Raw genomic sequence first — 23615 nt, forward strand, 5'->3', positions numbered from 1 at the left:
AGAGAATCTAAAAACGTTGACGGTGACTAAGGTTTGACTTATGACCATGTATCATTTATACAGTTTTGTTGGCGTTGGCCAAATGAAAAAATAAATGCAATGGAACTGCGGCACAGTACATGCTATGTGTGATTAACTTGAAATGAGTTAGGACTAGACACCACATGTACGCACCGTAACACAAGTGTTTGGTGATGACATCTTTATACAATAGAAAATTCAACTACATTTACATATCACAGGTATTTCTTTCTAAGCAGACATCTTTGGCTTCCCCATTTTTAAAGGAAAGAAGCATACAACATGAAGACACTGAAAAGGAACACAAGTTCATGAACACAATTGCATTGAAGTTCGGAAAACACCTGTCTTGGGAGGACAAGAGGTGCATACTTGGACATACACGTCATACATGATAAGAGTTCACTGAGTACAGGAAGCAATGCAAACATCTGTGTGCCCCCTTGGACAGTACTGATGGGTGGCTCATTCGCTCTGAGCCTGAGTCGAGACGGCACTGAGCTAGGCTGTCGTGGATCGAAGACTGTGCGTATAAGGCACTTTGCACTGCAAGAATGTTGGGAATTCCCCCCGTGAGGATACGTACTACTTCTATACTATTTACCTAACAAGCATGTATAAGGAAAGACTTTTGGCGTAAGAACCGAATTCGCATGGGAGTATTGAAACCTCGTAGACAATAAACCAAGGCAGAAAGCTACTTGGAAACATAATCCTTAAACCGTACCACAGGTTGTGTATGACGTGTAGACCTACGGAGGACTGGTTCGGATTGTAGAGTAGGATCAGAGCTAGGAATTGTTACTCGTACAGGAACTGGAATGTGTGTCGGTGTCCTGAGTGCCTTCAGGAGCTGTGACGTCCAGGAGACCTTTCTACATGGGGTGATCGAACCCGGTCACGATGGTGAAACAGTCGTTGTAATAAAGTGGATGCAGCAGGAAAACAGATACCAGTACGAACTGGAAGAAAAGGTGGAAAACTATCATCAAAGGATGGATGTGCAGCCATGGAAATGACTCCTTTCATTTGTCGTTTTATCCTGACGTACTGTGTACTTCACCAGTTTAGAATCATTCCAACGCTTGCCATTTTCAAGCTGGAAAGTACTTCGACCTACTTTACGATAAATCTTGAACGGACCGGAGTATTTAGGACCAGATTTCCGTGAGGTAGGAACTCTAACAAGATCGCCTGGCTGAAACTAAGGAAATTTGGTTGCGCGAGGACAATTTACATACCTTTTGGTATTTTCCTGTTTTTGACGTACTCTACTCTGCACTTCCTGGCGCAACTTCGGAGAAGCAAATTCAGGATGAATTGGAGGCACGTTTGCGACGTCAAGACGAATTCGTGGTTGACGACCATGAAGCAGCAGTAGAACGGCAAAGGCAAGTAGCAAGTAGAGCAAATGGTCCCACCCGCGTTTCCAGTTTGTAGTAGCTTCGACGGGGCGGCCGTACGCGGGACCTACGGCGTGAGGCCTGCCGCAAAAGAGCCGCACTGCCAGAGTTGGGGGTCAAACAAAGAATGCGTTTATTCCAGTGAGGGTAAAGGAAATACATCAGGGAACACTTACATTTCAAAACCGAAACTGGATACCGAAACAGGATATTATACACACCAACATAGCTGCACTTCCGGCTTCAAAAACATGACGTCAACCTCTGTCATATTTTCTTTCTTTCCTCCATAATAATCATGATAATAAATGAAAGACGTAGTTTTGAGAGTGCTATTGCGGGATCACTCAGATCACTAGAACGAATTGCAGCGTAGCACGGAGCCACAGCTCGTGAAAGGGTTCATTTATCGAACGTACCTAACGGTCCAACATGCTCCCGAAATTGCTTCCGTCGCATTCAAGCAGCAAAAGCATAGCCTTTAGGATCCGCATTTTAAATGCAGAGGGCGTCATCGTATGAAGCGCGGACTTGTGCAAAGCTCTCGCGATGCCAAAGCTTTTTTTCTAGTTCTGGTCCCAGTTGACTTTTCGGCCACAAACGTTGGTGTGGCAGCGGTGCTCAAAAAATAACAAGTAACAAAAACTGGCGTAGCGGTCTAGCGTGGTGGGAATGGACTGAACGTTGTGAAGTTCGCCCGTTTTTACTAAACGGATTCATTTAGCCGCACGTTTCTGCGAGTGGTGCAAGCTCTCCGATTCTCTAGTTGGAGTGGACCAAGACGCTCCACGAGCAATTGAAACCAAAGCATGTCCTCCAAATCCGAAATGAGTACGTATCCCGTCTTACATTCGAGGCTCCCTGAGTTCTAAGAATAGGCTTCTCCGTTATTTTGCTGTGCTCTGCCGGTGAAGACGCACCGTGAAGTCAGACAGTTTATGATAACGTTTGTTTGTGTGCTGTTTCCCCCCACCCGCTGTCTGTTCGTACGAAGCGAGCGGCAAGTCTTCCGGTTGCGAGCGTAGCGCTTTGAGCAGCGCGACATGCCGCCGTATGAAAATGCACGATAGTGAGCAGTGCTGAACTCGTCCTGCAAATCTGACAGCGGCGGATGAAGCTATTCCTGCCCCTGTGTGCTGCGGAAACAGTCTTGTTGACGGCTGCCTTTTAGCGTATGTAATATGACACGGCTTAGCCGACAGCACTCCTCAGCGCAGTGATGGGATCTGAAAGCGCTTAGGAGCCGCAACAGCGGCGTTTAAAAGTGCGAGACGAGCCTTGTCGACAAAGCGCTTAGTGCGTGAGGTTTTCTTCAGTTGCTTAGTACGACTCATGGCTCATGACACTGAAAGCTAATGCGATGCTGTCGCGCTCATGCTATTTTCTATGCGACACGCTTTCGGCTTTTGTGGCGATTTCCAGTGCACTTCGCACGGGATAGCGCACCAGGCCTGCTACTGTTGAGGAGTACGCCATGCGTCGTTCAATTCAGTCAATCAATTTTCTTATTATTAGACATTTTTGACAATTACAAAGGAAATGTAATACAGAAGGAGGCCCCAAAGTAAAAATTGTCAGGGGGACCTCCTGTTATAACACGTATAAAGATATAGAATATAGGATTGGCAACGAAGGTAAAAACAGCATGAAAATACAATCAACATATTAGAAGTAATTAATGAAACATCTGGTAGTTCCAGATTACACAGAAATGAGCAAGAATAATTCTATATTGAAATACACATGAAAGTACGAACATTACAGTAACTGAATAGGAGTATAATGATTATGTGACAACAGTGCACAATCCAGCAATGCCACAAGACTAATTTACAGATGCCTAATATCTATGAACATAAAACGTGGCTACACAGTAATGAATGTGTACACACACACATTCCATTCCGTATTTCAGATTTCTGTGTGCTGTCATCGGCATGGCAGATTGTGGGTGCGAAACAATGTTAAACCGTGTAAAGGAGCTGAACTCCACCTATCTAAACCAGGATGTCGAACCAGAAAGAACATAAGTTCTGTTCTGGTTCAACATGCTCTGATTTCATTCTGGTTAAATTCTGGTTCAGAGAAATAAAATGATATAATAGTTTGTGAACCAGTTCCACACAGTCAGTCTTATCTTGCCTCATGGCAATAGGCTGCATACTAATATCAACTTGTCCGCATAGCGCATGTGCAAGTTTCATCAAGAGGAGGCAGTAATTTACGAATGAATTGCACAGGTATGGGGGAATTTTCACGTGCATAATAAACACCGTTTAATTAGTGCAAATCCCTGCATCAGCGTAAGATCTGTGTAGCTTGCACACTCATTACTTAGACAACAGTAGAGTGAGGTAAATTCCATTTTTCTTCTAGGTTTTACTACAGGACCGGCGAGCGCACCGTGGCATGTGATGTGTGGTGTCAAGCACAATGCAAAATCACATTGTATTACACGAATTACAACTTGGAACTTCAAGTCGGTAGTAAAGAAAGAAGCCAGCATTTGGCATTTCACTCAGTTTGTTGCTTTTTTAGAAAGCAGGTGACACCGATGTTTCTGATTGAGGCCCAAGGACAGTTTGTGCTGAGCCATACTTCTATCTTTCTTGCGCATCTGCACCTTGCATGTAGTCTTGCGCTGGCTAAGGGTGGAGAAAGAAGTCAAAAACTCGGAAGCACTCACATTACCCGTCATCGTGGCTTAGCAGCTATGGTGCTGCGCTGCTAAGCACTGTCACGGGATCGAATCCCAGCCACAGTAACCGCATTTCGATGGGTGCAAAATGCAAAAATGTCTATGTCCCGTGCATTGCAAGCACATTAGAGGTGCCCAGGTAGTCAAAATTATTCCGCAGTCGCCCACTATGGTGTGCCTCATGATCAAATCGTGGTTGTGGCGCATAAAACCCCAGAATTAAGTTCAAGAGCACTCACGTTCTGCTCTTAGCTAAGCACCAGACATGCGTTGAACCATAGCACATAACAAAAGCAGATTTTTGCGCGCTGTTTACAGCCACAATTTCCGCTCGCTGAGAAAGGGACGGCGTTCATTAGTGACCACAGCGTTATGGTTACAGTACGTCACGCAGCTGAACTACTTGATATCCCTTCTCGAGGACATGGTATTTTCCACTCTCCATGCTTATCTAATTTTACTAGTCTATCAACAAGTTGACCTAAATGCAGAATTGGGAGCGTCACCAGAAATGTTGATTCCACGGAGCCGCTGAAAGAACTTTGCGGCCGTGAAACACAACTAGCATGGCCAACTTCAAGCGTCTTTGCTGAGGTGGCCTTAGTTACCAGCACGTACCCGTCGTCCATCCTAATTATCGCGCGAAACGAAACTCGCGGGTAGAGTGCTAGTAGAGTGCTCCAATTGAAGTATAGTTATTCGAACAATCATGCCAACTGTTGAACACCCGTTGTCGCCTTATATGCTTGAACCATTTCATGCCAAACCAATAACCGTAACATTTTCCGGTTAGAGTTCCATTCGAGTTCAGGCATGTCCCAAAAATATCGGTTCAAGTTCGGGTCAAGATATGTCAAAAATGGTGGTCGGGGTCCACGTATTGGTTTGGGTTCGGTTCGATGCCCTGATTTAACCGTAAATACTCTGACGTCGCAGTATCTACTGAAAATGCTATCATTCTTTTCTATATTGTACAAACACACTTTGTGGTAACTTGATGGGGAATACTCAGACCTTCGCAATGCTGCTCAATTGCTGTCGACTGCTTGTGGTGTGACAGGAGTGTTCATTCCTTCATAAATTCATGTGTGAAGCACATGTGTGAAGGCACGTTTTCAAAGAAATAGTCTTATTTACTTAAGTATTGGTAATATTGGGGAGGGAATATTGAAGGTTTGGTGAATGTCACGAGATCACATTACAGGAAGCAAAATCACAGTATTGATTGCAAGTGGTTTAACTGTTTAAGAAAGACACTGAATAGTAAATGCAAGCTATCAGTTAAAGGTATAATCGTGTTCCAATTTCTGATATCCTAATCTTCTATCCAAGGACCTGCCACATATTTATGTTCCCAACGTCACCCTCATACCATCATCTGTTCAATCGAATTGCAGCGCAACTAACGAACACACGAGACTCCAAAGTAAATATCTTCGGATTTACACAGTTCTGAGGTCATTATCATAAGTCCTCTCTGTGCACGGGCCTCTTCTTTCAGCAACTCCTTTAAAGAAATTCCCACACTCATTCGGACGTCTCAGCCGTTCATAGGTTTTTGGCAACTTGTGTTCAAACGATGATGGCCTGACTCCAAAGCAACACTGCTTCCATGAACCAAACAGTGAAAGCTACGCTTGAGCTGGCCTATTTGTGCACTCTCCGTAACCATGGCTCCCCCACGGCTATACCTCACCTTCACCAGTCTTGCTGTTTGGCTGCATCTCCTTCGGCAACCGCTGTTCTTCTTGCAGCGGCTTTTCTTGCACAAAAACATAAACACCTTTACATGCCTTTTTTTTGCTTTCTCTCTGCACATTGCCAGCCTGCTGTGATTTGTGGCTTAGCCACTGGACAGTGATCCTGAAGCCACACACTGCACGCTGGTTTTAATGGTCATGGGAAAATAATTTTTACTATGAAAACATCACATCAGAAATTTAGAGAAGGATTAGTGCAGGTGATATGTGCAGGATAGACACCATTTGCTTTAGTCACACTACAAAATATAGCATTCACAAGTAAAGCCTCATTCATCATCTGGGTCCTGTCACTGTCACAGTGTCAGTTTTTATCAGGGGAGAGCATTTCCTTTCCGGTTTCTCAACATATGAGGCACCAGCGACGTTGGCCAATGCTCCCTATATAGCAGGTGACCTGTTTTTGAAAACAAATCTGTGAGGTAACACTCTTTCCTGACAAAAACTGATATTGTAATGGGGACAAGACAGAGTGGATGAGGGTTGTGTGATTGAGGCCCAATAGGACTAGTCTGCAGTGTATAAATAAATAAATATTCACCAATGATTCTGATACTCCCTAATGTGAAATCTGAGCGCAGCTCATGTATGTGTTTGCATTTCGCACTATATTGGTTGACGCGGACGATCTGTCTCATACAGCACATCGTTAACAGAACGAAGAGTGGCGCGACTGCCCCGCTAATCGGAAGCTCACGAGAGGCAGCGCATGGGTGACTCATGTGCATGATTCACAGCAGCTGCCGCAGACAGACCACTGCTCATGCAGTACTTTATCTCCATATAGAGTATCAGTTGACATACTTTCCACATGCCATTGGTGAACAGGCAGCAGCACACTACTCTGGTGCCACCTTGCATCAGTCGTCGCCGCAGAGCTCTTCTTGCGTTTGCGTGACACTACGCTTTCTTACCCTTTCACCATACTCTCCTCCTCCACTTCCTGCCTCATGCTTACGCTGTAGCCTCTTCCGCTTTCGTCCTCCCTCTCTCTTCGCTATTGCCGCTTTTCATCCCTCGCTGCGCTCTGTGTTTGCTCATTTTTTCTTTTGCTGTGTTTGTTTGCTCGGTTACGAGGGAAGGCGACACATGCCAATGCTCATCACAGGAACGGGCGCCCAAGAGCTGTGCTCTAAAAAAATAAACTCTAGGTTAAACTGGGCCTAGGTCTAAATTAACGTTGTGCTCTTCTGCTGCAGGCACCTCACAGTGGGTGCAGTTCTTCCGTGCTGCGGGACTGCCGCAGGATGTGTCGGTGCAGTACGCAGTGGTGTTTGGTGACAACCGCATCCAGTGGGGCATGCTCATGGACCTCACCAAGGAGTACCTCTTTGACATGGGAATCCACACCATGGGGGATGTCATCGCCATCCTGAAGCATGCCAAGTACGTCCACAGCAAGGTAGGCATGGGTGTTCGCACTGGAAAGGACATTGTCACGTGGTAGTAACGAGTGCTGGCCATCTGGCAGGCATACAGACAAAATGGAAGGACAACCTTTTTAGGGGGAGAGTTAGGGCATTCCAAGTCGAAGTGCACTCGCTTGTAAAATATTGCGTGGCACGCAAGCGCAAGGCCAGGTTTTGCAGAGCGCCATTGCCACCATCGTGTCTGTGCATCAAACCAAAGCTGCGCAGACGAAGTGGCATCTAGAGGCACGGCCTTGTGTCATCTGCTACATTCTTTGGACCTGCCAAGCCGGCGTTTCGGTGTGGAGAAGGGAACGTTCCTTTCAGTAGCACATTGTCACGGCAAACCAGCCTTGCGTATGTGTGCCGCATGTGAGGTGGTGGCTTCACCACCTCGAGCCCAGTACACTGCATCGACTAGCAAACACTTCCACCAGTACGCATAGCAGATGCGCAGCCATGCCTCTAGACACCACTGCACTTGCCTCGATGCACAGCAGATGCACTGGCATTCTGCAAAGTGCGGATGCACTCCACAATATTTTAATTCTGTGGCTGGGATAGCTATAAACACAGTCGGCGGTTGTCAAATTGAATAACACGGCTACCATGTTGTAGGGGGTGTCAGCATATATTATTGGATTACTTTGAGATAACTGTGCAATTTCGAGAATAGTAATTTTGCCTTATGCTGTGGCAGGCCTGTTTCTCTACACGTGGCTACAACGTTAGAGATGCACGAATGTTCCAGTGTTCCAGTGTTCCAAGAACACTTAAGTGTTCCGACAAGTCTCACAATGACTTAAGTGTCGAAATGCATATTGTGCTTGAACTAAATGCATGTGGCAGTATTGTGAAGAGCTACTGCAGCCTTGTCTAAATGTAGACTTTGTTTCAGTAGTGTAATAACTTTTACCTTCATAAATCGTTTAAACTTTATTATAGTCATCATTCCTGTCATTAATCTGACATTGTTATAAAGGTCATAATGTCCAATTCAAATCGGCAACACCATTCAGACTGTGGTGTACTTCCGCATGCTGACTGTTGCTGATAGGGTTGATGACATGGTAAGTCGACGTCGTGTTGTGAGGGGGCAAAAAAAAAAACAAGGACAGTGAGAGTGGCAGGGCCAAGACAGGGGCAAAGGCCGGATGCAACCTGGCCATCATGGAATGACAGTGTCCCTCAACTTAGCGATGAACAAGTGCTTCAAGGGCTACATTAGAGCCATATGCAATTAGCTGCACCAAATTGACAATTCTAAGATGCCAGCTGCTCTTGTAATCTGTACATCTTTTGTCCACCATGGCAAGGTGAGCTAATCGTGCCTTGCACGACTAATTCTGGCTGCACAACTTGCAAGTTGTTCTTGAATGCACTTTGTTGTGTCAGCATGCAGCTAATTCCGGGTAGGCATAAGTGCTAGGCATCCGGAGTGGGCCGACGTGGAAGGTAGTGGAGGCAAGATACTATGGCCAACACCAAGTGATGTGCTTTTATATCTGTGATTGGGCGTGGGTCACAACCCGAGGGGCCCACACTTGTCGACTTTATTGCCAGACTAAACAGGTGGCATTAGCTATCAAATGATAGCTAATGATAGAAGATAATAGAGGCCTCGTTCGTGGGCTCTGCCCACGAACGAGGCCTCCCACCAGGGAGCGTCCCGATGTGATTTTGTACCATTAAGGTTTATCACTCTCTCTTTCTCTCATGTTATTATGGTTTCGTCATGTGGGGTGACCATTATCCATAGTTGAGCTGCATGTTGCATTTTGGGATAAACAAAGTGTCATCTAGCTGGATTGGTGCATTACATCTTCACAAAAATTGCATCGGTAACTTTTACCAAAAGCAGACGTTTTCTATGTAAGTGTTGACATATGAAGTTAAAGAAAAAGTGGCTGTACCTTCTGGAAATTTTTTTTTACCATGTCCTACTGACAGGTTATGTTATGGCAATGCCTGCCTGACGCTGGTTAATTGTTTGAGAATGAAATATTAAGGACTTGAGATCAATTCTGGGCACTGTATAATTCAGCGAAGCAGTTGGTTTGGTGTCTGGTTTTTACCATCCTACTAGTGAGTTTGATATCAAGGGCAGTTTGATATCAAGGGCTTGGTTCCCTGTCATGGCACGAGGATGCTAACAAAACTCTGTTATTAAATTTCCGCACATCTTGAGACCTCACACATAGTCAAGTTAGCCTGGGGGCCCTGCGTTACGGCACCTATAACCTACAGCCTTTAGCTTTAAATATGTTAACCACTCAGTTGATGAATCTGCATTGCAGGAGGCGCAAGAGAAGCTGATGCGTGGCACACCATCGTCGGGGGCCCAGCTAGGTACGGACTCCACGGCCTTCTTTATTTGTTGACGCCACCATTATTAATTGGTATGCGAGTTTATTGTTACTATCTGTTGTGTCCTAATAGCAGGATGAATAATGTGTGCATATAATTGCCGTAAATTACTACGCAGAGCATAGGCTTCCCTGCTCAGGATCATCTTCTCAACAACTCAAACTTCACCATTAGGGGGCAAAGTGCATTGCCCTAAAGCCACACCATGTATATTAATGACACTGTAACTCTGTGTGCTTGCGCTGTCGGAAGCCATGCAGCTTTTGTAAAAAGCATGCAAGGAACTACACTTGTCGTAGACTTTAAAGGAATACTGTAAAGCAAAGAGCTGCTGCTTTCACAGCAGGGCCACGTGGATTGGTAGTTTTTACCCTGATCGTTTTCTCTCTAACAGCGGTCGGCATCCCACGTCGATACACGCCCGTCAAGGCATCGCCCAGGCCAGAACCACCTGTCGAGGCAGCACCAGTGAGCAGGGTCAGCTTTCAGAGCAACTATGCAGCACCTGGTGAGCTTGGAACCACATTTCCAATAGACCACCAGGGATGTAGCTTTAACTCAATACAGTCAACGTCCAATTTTTCAGACTTCCTAGGGACTGTATTTATAAATTTTGTTATTTATTTATTAAATATGTGACCACAAACACCTTGGTGCCTTTAGTGCGGTGCACTACAATGTAGATTGAATGGTGTACGTAGTAGCAACAAAAAAATTGGAAGATGCTTAAGCTTCGCCTTCAAGAGTGGAGCGCGATAGCGTTATCGTACCCCGTTCGCACCGCCCACTCAAACGATCTACGCGAGCCAAACGTCGCGATCGGCACGGACACCTGGGCCGCGACGCACCATGGAGGGGGACGCGATCATGGGGCGAGTGGTGCGCCACGTGTCGGGGCAGCGCCATACATTGCGAGGAGGGGGTCTTCTGTGTTTGCTGCAAGATGGCTCTGCATGTGCGCAGAGTGCAGAAGAAATGTAGCGGAAACGTACTTCGCTACTTGTGTAACTGCGACTTCTGTAATTTACATGCTCATAATTACTGATATACACCGCAGTATAACTTTCTACGGCACATTTCTAAGGCAACACCGCATTCACTAGAGGTGCTTTTGTCCCGCTTGAAGCATCGAACTCGTGGCTGAGTGGTAGCGTCTCCATCTCGCACTCCGGAGACCCTGGTTCGATTCCCACCCAGCCCCTCTTGCAAGTTGTGTTTTATTTATGAAGTGCCTTCCAGGATTTATCGCTCACGGCCAACGCCGCCGACGCAGAAGACACCTGCTTTTCTGCGACACGAGCTCCTTAACGCTGTCGCGTTAAAAATCATAATAGTCACACAAAAACACTCAAGAGCATAATACAGTCGCTGACTGATAAATTGGACACCGATAATCCAGACATGCTTGGTAATTTGGACAGCTTTGCGGCACCGCCAATGCCCCATAGACTTAATGTGTAAAGACAGCCAATATTTCTGACAGCCACCAGCTCTACATTAGATTATCTGGACTCCGTCTGCGGCTGTAGCGTATGCCAACTCTGCCGCCATTATCTCCTTTGGCAACCTCGACGAGACATCAAGTATGGCCTCAGAGATTACACACTAGCGGTAATCTCTGAGGCCTTGCCTTGATCGCCGCTCTACGCCTCTGAGATTTAATTGCAACTGCCGATCTTGGAGGCTTTGCCTGAATTGTGAGGTCGCATCATCATCGCCGGCGTCGCATCCTTTTCCGACCCCCACGCATGGCTCACTATCACCATTCTGTTTGTGGAGTTTTCATTGCGCACAGCGTTCTGCCACGCTGTGCTTGTTTGCTTAGTTTGTGTTCCAGACAGTGCACTGCTGGCTCCAACAAGTCCTTCTTGTGAAGTTTATAAACTAGCAGCCAGACTCCAAAACAGTCTCGAGTCACAGTCCGTATGAGTCCGACTGCGCATCTAAAGAGGCTGAACTGCCACCTACCACAACGAGCTCAAGTGCGGACATCATTGGTGACCTGCTCTGCTGCAGTGGGCCAATTCCTGCTGCCTTTGAAGACCTATTCGAAGACTTTGCAGATGTTGACAGTGCGGTTTCGTCGTGTGCCGACCTGAACGATGACGAACTAATTGAGCAAGTTCTCCCACCGTTGAACAGCGACTCTGACTCGGATGATGATGTGCCGTGTCCTCCGGAGCCTTCCACATGCGGGTCTGACTCGAGCCTTGTCCTTGCATCAGCATACAGCAAAACTCAAAACTGGCAGAAATACAGGCGGACTTGGTTGCATGTAAGCGGAAGTGTGGGCAGCAATGCATCGGCTACTTGTTCCATGTACGGGTGCCTTGAATCTTAAATAAAGTCATCTTTTTTTAATACATTAGTTTTTTTGGGCATTCGATATTTGGGGCTTATTTACCTTCCCTGTGTTGTCCGAATGATCGGTCGTGAACTGTACACGCAAGTCCTGAACGTCCATGTTAAGCTACTATAAATGATGTGACATGCATCACACTGTTTTGCAACTGACCCACAGCAAAGGAGCCCTTCTCGCTGCGTGATGAAAGCCCACTTTTAGAACCTCATCTAAAGGCCCAAGCAAAGCTCTTACCATTGTGGCAATGACAGCTTATTAAATGTGACACATCGTTTGTTCATACAAAGCACGCTCCAGAGGAACACATCTGTTTGCACTTTCTAGAACTCCAGCTAAAGTACTCTTGCCCGTAACTTTATACTGACGCATCAAAGTCCCATGTTGGCGTGTCTTTTACAATGGTTGGTCCATCATTCTCAGAGTCTGATGTTTTGCATCCGGAAACAAGTATCTTTCCTGAAGAGGCACACACAGTATTGTCATCTGTTAAATGTGTCAGGAAAAGCAACCTACCCAGTGTTATCATATTCACTCACTCTTTGAGTGTAGTAAGGTCCTTAATGTCGTTCAGCAAAAACAAAAATCCTGTGCTCAACGAGCTTTATTCACTTTCGTGTACTGCGTACATGTCAAACAAGCTTGTTGCAATATACTGGGTGCCCTGCCACAGAGGCATCGAGGGGAATGTGCTGGCAAGCCAGATGGCTACGTCTGTTAGAGCGAAAGCGAGCAACACTTTCATACCGGTCCCTGTGACAGACTTGAAGCCTTTTCTCTGCAGAAGAAATAGGACATACTGGCAGCGAATTTGGGACACTGAAACATTTGTCGAATAAGCTTAATTTTGTTAAGCCTCATTTGGGAAATTGGCAACCAACAACAAAAATACGGCAAACTGAAGTAATTCTTTGCCCATTTAGAATAGGCCATACCTATGGGACCCGCTTTTACTTGTTATCTAGTGGTGACCTTCCCGTCTGCTCTAGATGGGGAGAGACGCTGAGCGTCCTACATGTCCTGGTGGATTGCTGTGAACTGAAAGCTGAAAGAAAAAAAAGCAGTTTCCTTTAGCTTACAAACAGAATATTTATCTTCATCCAGCAATGTTCCTTCATGTCGAGTCATTCTTTAGCAGCAAATCATTTTTAAAATATTTAAATGATGTTCATTCATTACAAGTTCTACTCCCAATGGATTCGTAGCACAACCTCTGAACAGAGGTTACTGCTGCAATAGTAGCATTTATATGGCACATGCCTGCAAGGCCTTGCAACCAAGGTTTCTAAGGAGGCAGCAGTGCCAATGGCATGTACATATCTTAAAAGGCCATTCTTTCAAAATATATCTTTTATGTTCACTGGACACTTTAAAGCCATTGTCATAATTTTAATACATTTATGTTTCACGCACTGCACAGAGACTATCTTTAGGCCTATATACAGCCGTATTCCATCAATACTTTGCACTTCATTGTCTCATTAAATACTCGCTTGTACGGCACTCCTAGGCCAGACTTGACCCTTGTGCCATTAAACATCACATATCATTCTGAATAATCAGGCATGTTTAGAAAACTGGATATCCGCAAAATTGGTCATTGACTGTATGCGAAGGTCGTTGACTGTATGGTCAGCAAAATAAGTTGATACTCACCCATACTCGCAATAATTTTTGCAGGCCACTCGCTCACACTCACCTGCACTCGATCACATTCCTACTCGCTTTCCTAGTCCCTTCCATTCATATTTAGCAGCACCCACACACACTCGCACTCTCTGACAGTCACTCGCACTCGTACTAACATCAGCTAAAAATCTCCGCAACGGATATTCGTTAGTAAAACAAATGTGTTCGTTAGTACTCGCAATAACCAGCACTTACATTCATACTCGCATCATCTCGCACCCTTTGTCACTCACTAATGCTCTTATTGACCGTGCAATGAGTGCGCAAGAAGGATGATGAGTAAGTGTACTCTGAGTGAGCATGCCAACCTATGGCGATGACCCTGTGTCCTTGTGGCGCCGTGCATCTGTCCAGAGGCTGAGCCGCGTGCCACGGTGCGGCCGCTGACCAAGCGGCGTCTAGGCGACGAACCTGCTGCGTCGACCCCTGTGGCCACCAAGCGGTTGGGCATCGGCTCCTCAGCCTCTCAGCGAGTGGCGCCGCAGCCAGTCGCCCACACCGAGGGCCCCACGCTCAAGGTGGTCCTGCCCGCCGGCACCACTGCCCGCACCCGCCAGCTCCTGGCCGCCAGCCAACAAGGCAAGCGTGCATTTGAGGACCACAAGGGGTTGAGTCTGACCCTTTCTGTATGAACAACGAGTGCATACTTACAAAAAAAACGAAAAAGAAGTCCGATGACTGCACAAATTACCCACCGCTCACGTTCGAGCGACTTGCGTGCCGCCATCTTGGTCTTTGCTCCTGGCGCCTACTAAAACTTTGTGTTTGTGTACATGTACATATTCCTGACTGTGCTTGATTAGAGATGACGTGTTTGTTTCCTTCTCTTTCCCAAAATACTAATTTTGCACACCCTGCAAATTTGTTCCCGTGATTTCTCAGTAAGTACCCATTGCAATTAAAACAAGTCAGTTTCACCCAAAAGACAAAGTATCGATTGTGATAGCAGATTAGTAGACAGCTATACAAAGTAAGGATAGTATATTTATCGGCTGTGTAAAGTTGCAAACATTCACTTACTAACTAAATTAACAAGCACGGTGTCACGCGCATAGGTGAATGTGAACACACCTCGCTCGATGACCACGGAAGCTCGCTGTGATATCGCTGAGATGAAGAAGCGCGGTAGTAGCAGCGAGCGAATTGACTTTTTTGCTGCGTCTCGCATCAACGTGAAGTAAGCCATAGGAAACACATTGCAGATTGCTTTCAACTGCTTTGTCCCCGCTTTCCTCTCTTGCACCCACTAGATTGAGCCACGATTATTGCTGACTTTCAAGCTTTCATTTGCACATGCAGCATACAGCGTGTGACAACGGTGTTATTGCTCTTGGACTTTGTACGGAAAATCATGGCGACGCCAACGTCAAAGAATGCGCCTGGAGTGTCCATATATTTGTTATCACAATAAAACATAATTATATTTGCAATAATGAAACAAAATGTTTCGAGCACGTAATGTCGGGAGCAGATATCTAAAATTTGTCTTGTGTGTGACTGCTGCATGTTCATGTTCAAAACACTAGACTTCAGTGTGCTGTAAAATTAAAAAATAAGTACTCAATCATGAAAGTGCTTCCATTATTGTGTGCCTTATGCTTTGTAGTATTTATCCATGTACCATTTGTACACTTTTGTGCAGTCATTATTTGTCATTTGTGCTAAAAAAGCAAAGGGAAGTTTTCTTATCTGGTAAAATAATGAACCTGCAAAGAAATGTAATTGTATTTTTTATTATCATAAGGAGAAATTAAACAAGCCTGCCAAACTTAATCCAAGAATGAAAATGGTAGCTTTCAAACCCCTGATGCTCTAAAATGGGCATGGCTTGTACGTGCATAAATGCAGTATGTAATTTGAATGCATTCTTTCTGAGCCCCCTGTGTTGCACACCGCTCGCAGGTTTGTCAGCTGGGACACAAGCTGCTGGCAAGCGATCAGTGTTCGACCGGCTGGGCGAAAGCTTAGTGAGCAGCACGACCGACGCTAAGGTGCGTTCACCTTTGATTCATCACAACGTTTCTTTGTTTAACTCGACGCTTTCACGCATTCCTTGCTTCGTTTGTATCCAAGATGCCGCATGTAAACTAAAGGAGCAGACAGGATTCTGTGGGGGAAAGCTGAAGTGGACTTGATTTTTGAAAACGGAAAAACGTGCGACACTGAGCTTGTTGATATTGTATCTTGCATGGGCTCCGACCGAAAATTTTGACTCGACAGACAGCGCCAAAAGGTCTGAATAATCGGAAGCCCAAAATACGAGAGTCACATGAAAATAAGTGACCTTATTTCACTGGTGGCCAAAAAAGGATGGACACGTTCTCAGGTCATCACTTTCGGGGATACCTTCAATTTCACTTGACTAGTGCGAGACGCATCGGCATCTGCAAGTGACAGCATTCTTGGCAAAGTGACAAGCATGGTATCTTTCGCATGACTACTGCAAGACGCATGATGCCTTATGAGTGATGGTATTCTTAGCACAGTGCCAAGCATGCCATCTTTTGCGTGACGGATGCAAGACGCATGGTGCCTTATGAGCGATGGCATTTTTTGCATAGTGCCAAGTGTACAATCCTTTGCATGGCTAATGCAAGACGCATGGCGCCTTATTTATTTTATTTATTCAGTACCTGCATCGCCAATACGCCGTTACAGCGGGAGGGTTTGATTCGAAATACAGTAGCTTGTAGAAGGGTATTTATACACTCAAAGTGGGGTGAAAAGCATCAACAGATTTAATTAACACAACATCAGGCGGAAGAAGATTCAAGGCGCGTGCTGTCTGGACAAAAAAAGAATACCGCAAAACGTCACCCTTAAAACCAAGTTCCTTGACTTTCAAAGGGGGATCCTTTCTTAGGGACACACATGAAGGTGGTGTCACATATTTCTCTTGACTAATAATACCAGTATGGGAATGGTATGGTATGGTATGGTGAAACTTTAAAGAAGTCCTGCAGATCGTGAGTCTTCACGAAGCGGGCCGCTCCCACGTGGGAACTGGAAGGCCGAGCCTTTCGGCCGGCTGGACAGCCCAGAGTTGGTCAGCCAGAAGAGGGCTGCGGAGAACCGCCTCCCATCTGGCCGAGCTGTTAGCGATGATAGAGCGTGACCGGGCACACCGCCAGAGCATATGGTCTAATGTGGCTATATCTCCACAATCATGGCAGGTAGCGTTGGTGTAAGTATTCGGATATATTTTATGTAAGAGCGACGGATTCGGATAGGTATTCGTTTGTAGTAGACGGAGCGTTAATGCTTGAGCTCTATTGAGGCGCGGATGAGGAACAAAGTAGGTTCTACGGCTGAGATAGTAGTGTCTAGTAATCTCGTTGTAAGTGGAGGGCGTGTCCCTGTTCTCTGGGGAGTCTGCTTCCGATTGGTCGAGGCTAGCGCGGTGGGCAAGTTCACGCGCAGCCCCGTGAGCAGACTCGTTGAGGTTGGGAGGAGCACCCTTTATCTGACCCGGATGTGCCGGAAACCAATAAATGAAGTGGTGCGTGATTGCCTTGCCCCCAATAAGTCTGAGGGCCTGTTTGGAAACGGTGCCTTTTTCAAATGCTCTGACTGCAGATCTTGAATCACTATAGATGACATCCCGTGAGCTATCCAGCAGGGCTAGTGCAATAGCCATTTGTTCAGCTATTTCGGAGTCCCTCGTCCGAACCGAGGCAGCATTGGTGATTCCTTGCCGACCATCAACAGTGACGATGGTGAACGCCCGACGTCCCTTACAAGAAGCGGCATCCACAAAGCTGACCTGTCGCTGATCACTGTGTATTTGCCTAAGGAGGTTGGCCGCCCTTGCCCTCCTTCTGCCGCGATTATGATCGGGGTGCATGTTCCTAGGTATTGGCGCGACCGTGATGTTCTCACGAATTGACGGAGGAACGTCAGAGAACTCCTCCGCTACTCTATCGGGGTGATATCCGAGTTCCTGCAAGATGGATCTCCCTGCCTTCGTTGTTGTGAGGCGAGTTAGCTGTGCGCGCTCCTGGGCCTCTGCAATCTCCTCAAGAGTATTATGAATGCCAAGCTGCATTAAGCGCTCTGTACAAGTGTATACGGGTAACCCGAGAACCCGCTTGGTAATCTTCCTAAGCTGTACATTCAATTTATCCCGCTCTGCCCGTTTCCACCGATGCATGGCTGCCACGTATCTAAAGTGGCACAGAACGAAGGCATGCATTAGTCGAATGAGGTTATCCTCCTTGAGTCCATGATGCCGATTTGATACCCTCCGAACTAAACGAACAGCACTTTCAGTTTTAGCAATTAGCTTGAGTATGGGAATGATATATTTTATAAAATAATTTCAAATGCAGGTTTCTCCTGCATGTCTCCTGCAAGCGCAGGAGCAAACACACTTTTTAGCACTTGGTTCTATCTAATCTACGAATATTGTTGCGACAGTATACTAAATTTTGTGAGAATTTCATGCTGCTGGCGAAATTTTGCCTGTAAAGCACAAATAGTCACTAGACGTCCAAACTGTGCGGGAAAGACAGCCTCTCAGTCGGAAGGGGCACAGGTTTGCGGATAGCGAAGGTAGTTTTTTTTCTTATTGTCAGTGCCACTCCAAATTCTGAGTTTATTGCTTGAAAGCAAGTACAATTGGTGAGTTTATTGCTTGAACGCAATTGTGGCTGTGAGCTTACGGCCATTTGATGCGGTATATTAAGGCACAGGTTGGTGAGGACAGCTATCGGGAATCACTCAATTTTCCAAGTTAACATGAGCCAAATGCACAATGTTTTAGTATATTGGCTTACTAGTCTAACTTTGTAATATTGACAATGTAATTGCAATGTTCCAACATATCAAATTAACTCAACTTGCTAATAAGTGCATGTGCATATCATTGCTCGATATACGATTCAATATGTAAAGCTTAAGTATCTGTATTCGAAAATTTTGATATCTCAAACCTCTAAAAGATTATATACATATCTTTAAATTGCGCATATCTTGGAGGCCAGTTTAGCCTTGACTCATTCCCAGTGTTCTAGGACTTGCTTTGAGAACTGCGGCAACAATCTGCACAAGATAATAAAAATATAAAACACGTCACAATGTTCATTGCCGATTTTGTTTATCAAAGTCAAAGTAAACCATTGCCCCCCCCTGCTCCTTCACTGCAAGGGGTCCCCCATCACTTCCACCTGCTTACAAGGTGTCCCCAACACATCCATGGCCGAGAACCACTGGAGTATAGGTTCCACTGCTATGCCACTCTGGCACCCTCTTTATTTGTCCAGTTAAGGTTGTAGCTCTGTTCGTCATATATTACTGTGGCATGGAGCTGGCTCAAGGGGACTACAGAATCAAACAACAGCTTTGGATAATGTTTGATCACACATTGTTTAGGATAGTTGTCAACCATGCTGCTTAAAGATGCCTCATAATACAGTCGAACCCACTTGTAACACGATACCGGTTTTAATGACATATTGGTTATAACTATGAAAAGCTGCTGCACCGTGAACTTTTGTATGTTTTCGGTGGGGAAATAACCCGCTTACTACAACCCCATGCCGCATTATCAGTTACAGTAAAAGCTCGTTAATTCGAATTTCACGGGGACACTTAACGAGTTCGAATTAACCGAAATTCGAACTAACGAAAGTGATTTAGAAAAGGCCACATCTGATGACAAAAAAAAGTACAGCAACTCTGGGTACTTTTATTTGGAAAAAAAGTCCGTAATGGTTTTTTGCTTTTTTCCTCTGAAAGCGATCGCTGTCGCTTTATCTTCCAGAGCTCGAATGAGCCGAAAAGCATCGTCTTCGCCTTCTTCGAAACTGAAGAAAAGCCGGGCGTGATTCAGTCCGTCCATCACCTGTGCCAACAAAGGTCGTACTGGTGTTTCACCAACATCATCATCTTCATCACTCGCGTCGTCACCGTCCACGGCCGATTCTTCGTCTTCGCCGATGACTTGGGCGATGATTTCAACATCGGTCACGGCACCGCAGACCGCGGCGCAGCTGTCGACATTCACGTAGTCGCTGAAGTCCGTATCGCAGAGCACCTCCCGTACATGAAGCGGAGCGCGGACGTCCTCTTCAACTTCATTAGCGTCTGCGTTAAGGGCTCCGAAACCACAGTGGCGGAAACAATTTGCAATGGTTTCTGTGGTTACCTGATTTCAGGCACGCACAAGCACGTGCAGGGCTGTGAGCAGAGTCACGGTATAACTTCTCTCATTATCGGAGCACAGGAGCAACTTCTCAAGAATGTGATGTCTATAAAAACTCTTCAAATTCTTTATAACGCCCTGATCCATAGGCTGAAGAGCCGCGGTGGTGTTAGCCGGAAGAAAAACCAGCTCAATGGCTCTCAATTCTATTTCCACCTTGTGCGCCGAGCAGTTGTCGACGAGGAGGAGAATCTGCCTCTTGGCAAGCTCAAATTTTCGGTCGAGTTTCCTCAGCCACTGCTTGAAAAGCTCGCCTGTCATCCAGGCCTTCTTATTTGCTGCGTAGTCAGCCGGCAGCGTGCGGATGTTCTTAAAACATCGAGGTTTCTGTGACTTCCCTATCACAAACAGGGGGAGCTTCTCTGTTCCAGTCATGTTCGCCCCGAGCAACACCGTCACGCGCTCTTTGCTGCGCTTGCCGCCTGCGCACACGTCCCCCTTGTACGTGATCGTTTTGTCCGGTAAGAGTTTAAAAAACAAGGCGGTCTCGTCGGCATTGAAAATATCGGATGGTGCGTACCTGTTCAGGTGGTATAGTAGCGTACCATTCCGCCACACGGTGCAGGTTTCTGCGTCTATGGCTTTGGCTTCGCCGCACACACTGCGGAAAACGAGGTCATGCCTGTCTCTGAAGCGGTGAAACCATCCGTCCGAAGCGGCGAAGTCGGAGACGTTCAGACGTTGCGCGAAATCAGCCGCCTTCGCTACGATGATGGGGCCACTCAATGGGATATCCTGGCTCCGTTTTTCCTTGATCCATGTGAGCAACGCTGCCTCCAGGTCCGGGTGCTTAGCTGTCCGAAGCCTTTTCCGATCCTTGCCGAAAGTTTCAGCCTCGTAGGAGTCCTCAATCGTCCTCTTATTCCGGATGTATGTCGACAGCGTGCTTTTCGGTATATCGTGCTTCTTTGCAATTTCGTTCTTGCTCAGTTTCCCTGCATCAACTTCCCGCAGAATTTCTAATTTATCCTTCAACGTTTTGGCACGATACTTTCCACGTGACGACATCGCGGCACGCGAGCAGTGTCAGTCTGCGACGGACGCGTACAGAACAAAAGCGAGCAACGGCGCACTTTTAGGCTTCGACGTTCTGATCGCATAGGCGACGGAGAGAATGGCCGGTCTCGCGGTTGCCACCGAACGCACCGAGTATCCTGCTGTCCATGACGATGCGGCAGAGCATTTGCGAATAAATGCAAGTGCTGCCCCCTAAAAACACGCGATGATGATAGTGTATGTCGCGCCATCTGTCGCTTAACAGCAGAGACTGCAAGCTGGCTACGGCGGCGCGCAGTTCGAATTATCCGTGGCGGACCGGATTAGCATTCGAATTAACGAGCTTTTCAATACATGGGGCTCTATGGAGCATGGCCGGACCGTGCCAGTTAGTTCGAATTATTCGAAAATTGGAATTAACGAGGTGCGAATTAACGAGCTTTTACTGTATAACGATGAAGTATGGCTACTGGGTGTCTGTGCCGAAAATTAATGGAATGCGAAATCCTTGAAAAGAAAAAGTCAAATGCAAGCCGCTGCACGATCGCCTGCCACCCCAACTGCTGCCGTACGCTTCTCTCCATGAGAGATGCACAGCAGCTTTATGCGCATCTCTCCCGTCTCCCTTCCACCCCTCCAAGCACGAATGGGCTGTGCCATAGCCCTGCACTGTGCCACCCTCCGATATGCAAACGGACTGCGCCAGCTGTGCTGTTGGTGCTGCTCCGCAATAGCTTGCTTGGCCCTCACATTTCGTTCTTTATTCTATGCTGTCACCCTAATAAGTCACTCGTGCTTGTCTTTGTTTGTTGCGTCAAAGTCGTCCCTAGCAACATTGTTTCTCAACCTCGTCCAACTTGCTGCCAAAACAGAAGATAGCTGATCCGCTCGCTGTTAATCTGCAATACGCGATGTTGCCACTGAAAAGAAAGCGCACAGCTATAGATTTGGAAATGAAGTGCTTTTAACAAATCAGGAGATTGTCGCGAACGTGCTTGCATCGGATAGCGACAGCGACGGCCATGACGGCAGCATTGATGCAGTGGGGCAGGCTTCCTCAACATTGTCCCCGTGGGAGGCCCTGTAGAGAATGCAATCCCTCATGGGTTTGTTTTCGTGAGGGACCTTCTGCTTCACTACGTGGAGCACCTGGATGCCTTGGAGAAGGATGGCGGCAAGCTTCGCGTAAAGCAAGCGGTTTCCACGTGCAAGCCAGTGGGAAGTACGTGGTGAGATGCTTGTGGCGATCTCGCTTTAGCCTTTCTTCTGGATTTAGCAAGCTAAGATGCTGCCACGGCAACCTTTCCACATTTTTTAAAAGCCGCCTTTTGTGGCCTCCAAAGGGATGCCTTGGCCAAGTTCGTATGTTACTTGTTGCCCGTGACCCTTCTTCGCAGTTGTTATAGCAGTGCCATTCTTGAATGCCGACAGCCACGACTTTTTAACAACACATGATCGGAGCACACAGGAAACAAAGTTAAACAGTTAAACAAGTCAACACAATCAGAAGCTGGATGGAGGAAGGTGGTGCAGAGGAGAATTGGCCTCCCCGTCATTATACTTTCCTCGAAACAGCTGCGCCATCCCCTATTTTGATTTTTTTTTCATGCCACCCGGTTATAACAATCATCAATTATAACAATGGAATTTTCGTGGGACTTGAATATTGTTATAAGTGGGTTTGACTGTATTCAAGTGCCATTAAACTGATAATTGTTATAACGAGGTTGCATGAAAAGTAGAGGGATGGCAGAGCTGTTCTAAGAAAACTATAATGGTGGGGAAGCTAGCCAGAAACGGTGCCCCGAAGGCATCCAAATTATCGCGGGCATGTCCAGCCAAACAGAGCTAATATTGCTGTAACCAAGTGTAAAGCATTTTAAACATTTCAAAAGATATGTTCATGATTATGCTCCTGCCGAAAATTTACACTAACAGCAGAGTAGAGTACACTTAGTTGCTGCTATATTATATTAGCTCCGTGTTTGGTTGAGCTTTGTGCCACCAGGTGGCTACACCGAGCAGGCCATTCACGTTTGCACCTCTGTAAAACGCACAGTCCACTTGCGCTTGCGTTTACCTGATTACCGGACACACTAAACTCCATTGTGGTAGTAATCCTTTGGCTTGAAACGACGGCCGCAAACGCATAGATACTGTTCTTTAAAACTGATGGTAGCGCTAAAAGGACGGACACAAGATGAAAAGACGACACGACGACGAGGAAACGCTACTGACAACTGGTTTATTTTTTTTCGAAAAAGTTCTATATTTAAAAGAATCGCAACACATGCGCACAACCGAACTGCACCAGCCTTCTTTATCGCAATATCGAAAACATGCACGCGAAGTGAAATGATAAAACATTCGAGCACCAAGAGGTGAACACATGACCAATTGAAGACAGCCATACGTTACGGTTTTTCAAATCTCCCCAGAAGTGTGCGCTCAGCCGAGTACAAATTTATTGAAGCATCGCTGATGCACAGACCCTCCTTCTTTTGTATGTGGAAAGCTTCCAGCAACACTCTAGCTTTAGAGCTTGCACTTCTACCCAGAACCTTTGCTTCTTTAAACCGTGGCACGCACTCGCAAACCATCACATGCGAAACTAAATTCGCAAGTTTGTCTTGTTTTGTTAAGTTTTGAGAGTGTTCCCTTAAGCGGTCATTGAGGCAACGCCCAGTCTGCCCGATATAGCACTTGCCGCA

The 23615-nt window shown here is 46.3% G+C and overlaps 1 protein-coding gene across 1 annotated transcript in view; it reads left to right on the forward strand.

The window, feature by feature from the left end:
* Positions 1–2030: 2030 nt before the first annotated feature.
* The window catches only part of LOC126534012 (uncharacterized protein C19orf47), a 46855-nt gene continuing 25270 nt past the window's right edge, over positions 2031–23615 (forward strand). Inside the window, exons 1-6 of the mRNA XM_050181225.3 lie at positions 2031–2255; positions 7082–7284; positions 9589–9640; positions 10053–10166; positions 14061–14285; positions 15609–15697. Coding sequence (XP_050037182.1) covers positions 2234–2255; positions 7082–7284; positions 9589–9640; positions 10053–10166; positions 14061–14285; positions 15609–15697 — 705 coding nt within the window. The 5' untranslated portion in view covers positions 2031–2233. The remainder of the gene's footprint in view (positions 2256–7081; positions 7285–9588; positions 9641–10052; positions 10167–14060; positions 14286–15608; positions 15698–23615) is intronic.

The sequence above is a fragment of the Dermacentor andersoni genome, chromosome 7 (assembly GCF_023375885.2).
Source record: "Dermacentor andersoni chromosome 7, qqDerAnde1_hic_scaffold, whole genome shotgun sequence".
Lineage (NCBI taxonomy): Eukaryota > Metazoa > Arthropoda > Arachnida > Ixodida > Ixodidae > Dermacentor > Dermacentor andersoni.